General features: G+C 43.0%; 1 protein-coding gene across 1 annotated transcript in view; it reads left to right on the top strand.

The window, feature by feature from the left end:
* The window catches only part of mbd2 (methyl-CpG binding domain protein 2), a 149,998-nt gene extending 141,283 nt beyond the window's left edge, over positions 1 to 8,715 (top strand). Inside the window, exon 7 of the mRNA XM_084325723.1 lies at positions 7,937 to 8,715. Within this exon, the coding sequence (XP_084181849.1) occupies positions 7,937 to 8,058 (122 nt within the window). The 3' untranslated portion in view covers positions 8,059 to 8,715. The remainder of the gene's footprint in view (positions 1 to 7,936) is intronic.
* The last annotated feature ends 413 nt before the right edge of the window (positions 8,716 to 9,128 follow it).

Genomic DNA, 9,128 nt, shown 5'->3' with positions numbered 1-9,128 from the left:
TACTACAGAGCAATTAACATGTTGTTGACATCAGGCACTTGACACCGGGGATGATTATTATGTAAAATCTTGTGGATTATGGGTAGAGTCTCGCTCAGTAGCACCACACAAAGAAACGCTTTCTATCTCAAAACGTTATTTTAATTTAAAATCTTCCATATTGGCCTGCTATACTGTGGTTAAGAATGTATTGGGAAAAAATATTTGCAAAAAACTAATAAAAAAAAAGATTTTTTTTTAAAGTGGATTGTTTAATTTGAATGGAATTGAATCTATTCTTAAAACACCAAGATCAAACTTCTAATATCTATGACTGTTTTCAGTGGATGTGTGAAGATTTTCACTATTGCCTCCCATCCGGCACTTTATGTCCCATAGTTTATTTTGAATGTGTGAAAGTACACTACAATCATATTTACATTTAGTAATTTAGCTGAACACTTTTATCCAAAGCCACTTACAAATTATGTACAACAAGTCAGCAGCAGGAGTTCACCTCTGGCAGTTGTGGGTGGTATTGTTTGTCAAACGATAAAGCAGATTTGTGCGACAATGGGGAAGCAGCTCTCTGGGAAGTGGAGTGACTCTGGTAGATTGGAGATCAGGCTGCATTCTATTTTTTATTCCATTCCATATATTAATATATGTGTAAAAGTACACTGCAACCATATGTTAATACATGTGTAAAGGTACACTACAACCATTATGTTAATATATGATTACATATACTGTAATCCTTCCTCTTCTGTCTCTGCACGCCGGGGCAGCTCTGCTCTGGCTACAGTATGTATAATGAATACGTTTTCACTGCTGGGAGAAGCTCTGCATAGCAAACCCGTCCTAATTACAGGCTCTCTTGCTAACTTGGTTTTTTTAAGTGCAGGGAGGCGCGTGGCTAATGGAGATGCTAATGACTAAGCGTGGAGACTCTTTTCCAGATTGATTGCGAGTCATTTTCGCGTCGGGTTCGCTGGCTAGCGCTGCTTACTGGAGTCTGGACCCGGCTCCTGACAAGCACTTTGGGTTGCTGTGGTTTAGCAGACTGTTAATGTTTGGCTGTGGAGGGGATTAATAAGTGCCTTTTTTTATTTCTTGCTTATGTCCTTAATGGTTTAATTCCTGCCTAACAGCAGGGCAGGGGGGGGGGTGTGTCTGCAGATGCAGCCCAGTTCGAAGGCACTGGGGTCATTTCTCTGGAAGGACGCTCGCGTTTTGATGCTAATCATCACAGCACTCTGGCTTCATTCCGATCAACATGCAGACACAGCTGGACATTAGGACTTACGACGCGTTAAATGTCAGGATTGGGGGGGGAGGGGGGGGGGGGGTAACCACCACTGCCTAGCAGTTGAAAACAACAAAAACCAACAGCACTAGAGACAGAGAAAACCCTAGAAAAGCATGAGCTTGGGACACTCCTCTACTGTTGAGGGAAAACACTAAAATGGACAAGCATCCGAACACAGTCAACCAAGCCTACTTAAAGGCACTGCACAGCTGACACCAATCAGGTGGCAATCAAGCACACACACCTGCCATGCCGCATGGCAATTAACTGGTGTCTGGTGATTGACAGCTCACCAGAGAAAACCCAAAATACATTCAAAGCAACTAAAATAAAAACCCACATAAACCGTGATCCATCACAGTTAAATGCGTTTGTCTGACCAAAGGAAGACATTGTTTTACCCCCAACATAGACATGGAAACAGAGTTATACTGATGTGTTTATTGCCCTATGAAGCAGTTATAAGCCTCTATGTCACCAAACTATAGATTACTGTGAAGAATTATTGATTACTCATACACACACACACTAGTAAAAATACTACTACTTGTACTAATATATATACAGAATACAAATAGTAATACTAATAGTTATACTAATAGTTATACTAATATTAATACAGAATACATGTTGTGGTTTGTATGCGACCCCAATAGCACCACACAGACAGGTATTCAGAGTTTAGCCAAAAACAAGGGCATGATTTATTTACACACAAAAAGCGGCATTGACCCTTTAAGGGTGAAATACACTAGGGTCCATGAAACAACAAAAATGCAGCGCTGTCCCTTTAAAGGGCGAACAAAAAGTACACAGGAATATCTTCTTGAGTCCATGAATGAAAAACGAAAGTTCGGAGTCTGGTCTCCAACAGACTCACCAGAGCGCTGCCGACGGGCAACGCAGCAGACAGGGGGTCCAAGGGGAACGGAGTGAGAACACGGGCATCCTCCCGTGGAACAATAGAGAGCGAAGGCGAGGCCTCACCCCAGGAACGAGGTCCACAAAGAGGGAGTAGGGCAGTAGCTGGCACGACGTCTCACCCCAGAGACACGGCGGTAGATGGTAGCAACGGATGGCACGACGTCTCCCAGTGAGAACATAGGAAATCCTCCCGTGTGATTATAGAGAGCGAAGACGATGTCTCACCAGGAGCGCAGCGGTTGATGGTAGCATACAGAACGACCTGGCAATGAGTGGAAGGCAACCAGCAGTACTAGTAGTCTCCCGACGAGCTGATTGCCAACCACTCTCAGGTGCGTGAGGTAGAATGTTCGGCACGCCCCCTCGTTGGGAAGCATGCAGTCCTTACCCAGCCCTCACAATACAAATAGTAATACTACTACTTATCCTTATATTAATGCAGAATACTAATAGTAATACTACTACTTATCCTAATATGAATACAGAATACTAATAGTAATACTACTACTTATCCTAATAGTAATACTAATTGTAATAGTAATACTAACAGTAATACTAATACTAACACTAATACCAATGCTATTGTGAGGGCTGGAGGAATTCTGCATGCAGCCCAACGAGGGGGCGTGCCGTTTTTCTGCTTCACGCACCTGAGAGGAGTTTGCAATCAGCTCGGGAGAGTACTAGTATTGCAGACTCCCCTCCACTCCTTGTCGGGTCGTTCTGTTACTACCATCTACTGCCGCGTCTCCGGCGTGAGACGTCGTGCCACCCCTGTACATCACCACCTGTCGCCATTTCCTGGCGTGGGACACCGTCTTCGCTCTCTATTACTCCACGGGAGGATCCCAGTGTTCCCACTCCAGATGTCCTGCCGGCTACTTCCCAACTCCCTCTACATGGACCCGTTCCTGGGGTGAGGCTCGCCATCGCTCTCTATTACTCCACGGGAGGATGCCCGTGTTCTCACCCCATTCCCCTTGGACCCCCTGGTTGCTGCGCTGCCCGTCGGCAGCATTCTGGTCGGGAGGATGCCCGTGCATACCTGTCAACATTGGGATTTGAAAAAACTTGGACACTTTAGTCCCGCCCCTTCCCCCGGCCCCGCCCCTCGGCCCGCCCCCTCCCAATGGAGCTGCCTCGTCGCTGCCATCTGCTGGTCAAAACCTGTATGTACCCAGCAATTCTAAAATATGGGTAAACTGTAAATTTCCTACTTTAAGTGTAAATTACCTTTTATCAAAATATTAACCATTAAATAAAGGTTGTAATCTGTAAATGTATTTGATTTTACTGTAAATGTTATGATGAATTGAAAATGGGGGAAGTCCTTCTCTGGTCTGCATCCCCTTAACAATTGTGTATTGCGCCATACTGTATTGTGCCCATTCTGCAATCTGTTAAAGTTAGCAATCAATCAATGTATTACCATAGTGTCTTTATACCTTCATCACTGTAGGCTACATATTAATACTACAACTCGTTAAAGCTATAAAAAAATACCTATGGTCATTAATTTAGCAGTGGGAATATCATTTTTGGAACAGTGTGTGTGTCTACAGAGAAAAGTGAGATAGAAAAAAAGCCAATGCGATTTTGTGTTTTTCCTCAATATCTCTGCAATGCCTGCGAGTTACCAGTAACTGTATTTGTCATACCATGACAATTCACGACAACTTTTAAAATGGATCAATTTATATTTATAAATCGCATTCAGGAAATTGGGCATCAGTGAAAGCATGCTCTCCGTGGAGGAATGGGAGGAGGGGGCAGGGGAGGCGCAGAGCAAACGGCTGTTCACCAACACATTTACACATTCCTGCATCACATACAGTAACTTTGTATTGTTTTATCCACAGAAGATTTGCAAACCTTTTGTTCCAGAGACAAAAGCCACAGAGTGGGCAATCAGGAGACACTGGCTAAGTTGATTTGACACCCTCTGTGCATCAGTCTCTCCCCTGAGCTCTGAGCTTTATCCGGTCGCTGTTCTTATTCTTCTTCGGGTCGCAACCGTCTCCCGGTCTGACTTCCTGTGATAACGTTCTAATCTACACTGCTGCCACCTGTCGTCACGGAGGGGAATTGCAGCCATTTTGTAAAAATGTATATGTCAAAAAAACTTGGCAATTCCGTGAACCGTGAACAGGGCGGGAAGAAGGTTGAAATACAGTACAATCCCGGGAAAAACGTCAGTGTTGACAGGTATGTGCCCGTGTTCAATGAAGAGTCCTGTGTATTTTTGCCCGTGTTTCTGGAAGATTTCCCGTGTACCTCTTTGCCTGTGTGCTAGATGATTCCTGCCTGTGCGCCCCTTAAAGGCACAGTGCCGCGTTTTTTGTGTTCATGGACTTTGGTGTTTTTTCCCCTTTGATTTGAACACTTTGATTGCCCAACCCGAGTTTTCTCGGGTTTACCCCCCGCAGGTTCATGAAATCATATTTCATCAACCGAGTCTACCGTTGGACATTCAGCTACTCCAGGCGCTCAGATGTGAAAAAAGCGCCCCCTATCGTCTCCCAGGTGGTAATTCACCCTTTTGGATTGAACTCAATGAAAATGAATGAGAAAAAAAATCCCTGACTCCACATTTTACTTCTCACTCACGCAGCCGGGGTCGATCAGCTCCACTAGTGAGCCTCAGAGCAGCGGGATTATGTGTTTTTACAGTATACACGGTGAATCAATAAAAGGATCGATTTCTTCGAATGGCGATCAGGAATTGGAATAATCCGTTTGGATACCATCTGATCTCAGGTAAGGAATCTATGTTACCAGTCTTAGGATAATCAGACTCGTTTTCATGGAGATATAAGCTTTTATGTGATTATGTGATATGGCTGATTGACTGTGCGACCGGTCAGGAAATAGGAGAATCGATTTTCAGTTTGCGGCCAGAGCGTGCATGCATACACATATACTATCGATAATCTAGCGTTTATTTGAAAACGATTCATAAATAGGCCGAAAAATGACAACGTTCTAGAATATTCCAGTAAAGGGCGATTATCATGGAATGTCTTCATTTTTCCATGAAAACCAGTGCTTTTCAAAATGCTAGAAAACTGGAAAATGAGTCTTTGATAAGCGACGGGCAGATTAGAATAGACACATAGCCATAATTTAAAACATAGATTAGGCGATATTAACGTTAACATTGAAGTGGTGCTGGGCATTCAAGGAGGTAAAAAGGAATTAAGCTTGGGCAGTGAAAGTGTTAAGGGCTGAGTGCCGCTTTTTTGTATATAATAAATCATGCCCTTGTTTTGGCTAACTCTGATTACCTGTCTGTGTCGTGCAATTGGGGTCGCATTACAAACCATAACAGCTATACTACTATACAAGCATGACAGTAAATACAATCAGCTGTTAGCCCAACATTGTGTGGAAACATACAGTGACTTTACAATAACATGGCTTTAGATATCAGTGTCAGATTCTTTCATCTTAGTGTAGTGTGGTTGTGAAAGGGTTAACCCTTTGTCGTGTGGTAGTTTAAGTTTAAGTTTATTTGGATCCCCATTAGCTGTTACAAATGGCAACAGCTACTCTTCCTGGGGTCCACACAAAACAATAAATACAAACAAACTACATAATAAAAAATTTAAACCAACAATAACAAACATACGAAACAATATACATAACAACATAATCAAACATAATCCCCCCCACACCCATCCAACCCAACACACCTCATTACATTAGCATTATACCAAAATATTACAAAATGACTAGTAAAATAATAAAATATTATATATCAAGCATTGTGCCTGTACCCAAAAGTAACCTCTTTACTTGCTTTTTAAAGCTTTCTTTGCTTGTTGCTTGAGTAATTTTTTCACATAGCAACTTATTCCACTGTGAGATGGCCTATACATAGCAGTTATTTTCATTGCATTTGATCTCGGTAGAGGAATTGAAACATGACCCCTGGTAACTTGTCTTGTCCTGTGCTCATGTCTGTCTTGAGAAAAAGTTATTCTTGAGTACAGGCAGCTTGGTTGTTTAGACAGTTATATCCTGAATAGTGTTAGTAGGCTGCGTGTCGATCTGTCCTCTACTTTCAACCACGCAAGATCGCTATGCATTTGGTCTACAACTGTTCTCGTAGAACACCCGAGTGCAAGACGAGCTGCTCTATTCTGCACAATCTGAAGTTTGTTGAGATCTTTTTTTGCTGCACTTGACCAAATTGCTGGGCAGTAGTCAAGGTGTGATAACGTTTGATAATGTTTGAATAACCTGTAAGAGGGTAAGTGGCGTTAATAAAGAGGAGTATCTTCTTATCATAGATATTCCTTTCCCCATTTTACTAGTCACCTTGTCAATGTGATTCTGCCACATTAACGGAACGTAGACCAATCTCAATATTGTCTGGGACCAAATTCGGTCACGCCCCATTTTGCGCGACATCCAGGCTTTTTTTACCGTCAGCGTTTGGGAATTTCATGTCGACAGGTAGATGAATTGAAATTATACTTATTTTAGAATATATATATCAAATTTCATGAATATTCATCTATATTTAGTCATCTAAAGACTATTAGATATGAACCTATGTACCCGTAAAAAGTGGGAATATCTAGAATGTGTTTTGGGCGACGGTGTTTACGGAAGTGCGGGTAGCCTCTCAGGTTGACATTATACTATAACTTACACAACATGTTCTGTTGTCAGTAGATGGCAGCATTGGTTTAAAATTAAAAGGTGAGAATGTGAAAACTACAAAATGAATACAATTCCCAAGACCTTTAGCACAGGTCACAGGTCACTGGGACACGTCTATTCTTTGACGCGATCTGAACAGCGTTAAACTATTAATGGGACCTGAGTACAGTGATCGAGAATGGTCACCCAATTATCTTAACAAAAGTGCATCATTAGCATTATGTTTATTGTCTAAACGGGAACATAATGGTACAATTTAAGATTTGAATGTTATCCGCATATAAAGGACAAATAAAACATTGTTAATTTGTAAGAAACCTCAATGAAAACGGCGCAGGGTAAGTTATTATTCACTATTGTTATGAAAATGTGATAGAATCCTATAAAAATGTGGACGCATTTGGTCACCGTGACGTTAGCTGTTCATCAAGTAGGACTCCTAGAAGTTTAGCCTCAGCAACCTGTTCTATACAGTTGTCTTTGATGGATAATCTCTGTGTTTAGAGGGATGGAGGTCTAGATGATCTGGTCTCTGTGTTTAGAGGGATGGAGGTCTAGATGATCTGGTCTCTGTGTTTAGAGGGATGGAGGTCTAGATGATCTGGTCTCTGTGTTTAGAGGGATGGAGGTCTAGATGATCTGGTCTCTGTGTTTAGAGGGATGGAGGTCTAGATTATCTGGTCTCTGTGTTTAGAGGGATGGAGGTCTAGATGATCTGGTCTCTGTGTTTAGAGGGATGGAGGTCTAGATGATCTGGTCTCTGTGTTTGCGTGCGTGCGTGCGTGCGTGCGTGCGTGCGTGCGTGCGTGCGTGCGTGTGTGTGTGTGTGTGTGTGTGTGTGTGTCTGCTGACTGGCTGTCTGAAACTATGTTTGAACTTTATATTTTACATGTTTGCCTCACCAAGCAGACAGTAGGATGTGTGTTTGGGAGAACATAATATGTGTGTATATGTCAATTAAGACTGTCAAATATCTAAATAATGTATCCCTCTCTCTCTCTCTCTCTCTCTCTCTCTCTCTCTCTCTCTCTCTCTCTCTCTCTCTCTCTCTCTCAGGTTCCCCACCTCAGCAAGCCCCTCCGCAGACAGACAGCAGAAAGATGACACGAATCCTTTCTTTGATCAATTGCTTTAGACTTCCTGGGGTGCGAGAGACAGAACAGGGGTTGGCACTTTAGAGCGCAATCCTATTGGCTCCCCTGCACCAGACAGAACCAATCAATCCTGTTCTTCAGAAGTGCCACGAGCCCTGCAGACACCCAGACACGCTGCTGACTGACGTCCTCAGATGTGGAGACAGCTGAAGCTCACTGACAGACAGGACCGATGCTCACAGACCTCGGAGATCGACAACAACAACATCAAGATCAACATCAACAACAGAATGTGGGCGACTGCTGTGATAGCTGCAACGCCAACAACAACAACAAGATCAACATCAACAACAGAATCTCGGCGACTGCTGTGATAGCTGCAACATCAACAACAACAACAACAAGATCAACATCAACAACAACAGAACATCACCAGCAAAGGAAACAGTCACAATAACAACAACAACCAAGGCCCTTTTAATCCTACCTTTCTAAGATATACATACGACATTTCAGAACAACGTATTTTGTGTCAGATTTTAAATCTAGATATTATTTTCTTTCCTTTTAGTTTTTTTTATAAAACGTGAGAAAAAGAAAAACATGCAAATACTGATGATTTTTTTTTGATCCACTTTTTCTCCCATTTTTCTATTTTTCTCCCATCCCAATTTCGTATCATCCAATTCAACCCTCCCCTGTCACGAACGCTGTTTCTTGCCTCCCACAAGCCGGCTGCAATGTGGACTAAGTCATACATAGCACAAGTCCCCTCCGGTACTTGAGGTAACAGCAGTCGCATCTTTTCACCTGCGCAGCTCGATCTCTCAGTGTCGAGGAGTAACGCGTGGGAGGCTCACGCTGCCCCCGACACTTCCTGATTCTACTGCGCAGGCGCACCAACCGACTTGTAGGAGTCGCTTGTTCACAACGTTCGATCCCCACCCTTCAGTTTTCCCTCCCCGTAATACGGCCAATGTGTATTACTGCGGACGACCAGCTAAACTGAAAACAATGTGGAGAGCTGGATTCGAACATGCGAATCCTAGCGTCTCCACACTGGTGGCGAGTGCCTTGCCCACTACACCACCTAGCCGCCCGCAAATACTGATGATTAATACTAGGGACGGTTTACGGTTTAGACTAGGGACAGT

This window comes from Notolepis coatsorum (assembly GCF_963971535.1).
Source record: "Notolepis coatsorum genome assembly, chromosome: 12".
Lineage (NCBI taxonomy): Eukaryota > Metazoa > Chordata > Actinopteri > Aulopiformes > Paralepididae > Notolepis > Notolepis coatsorum.
Note: the sequence above shows the minus strand (reverse complement) of the source record. Positions and strands in the feature narration are given on the sequence as shown.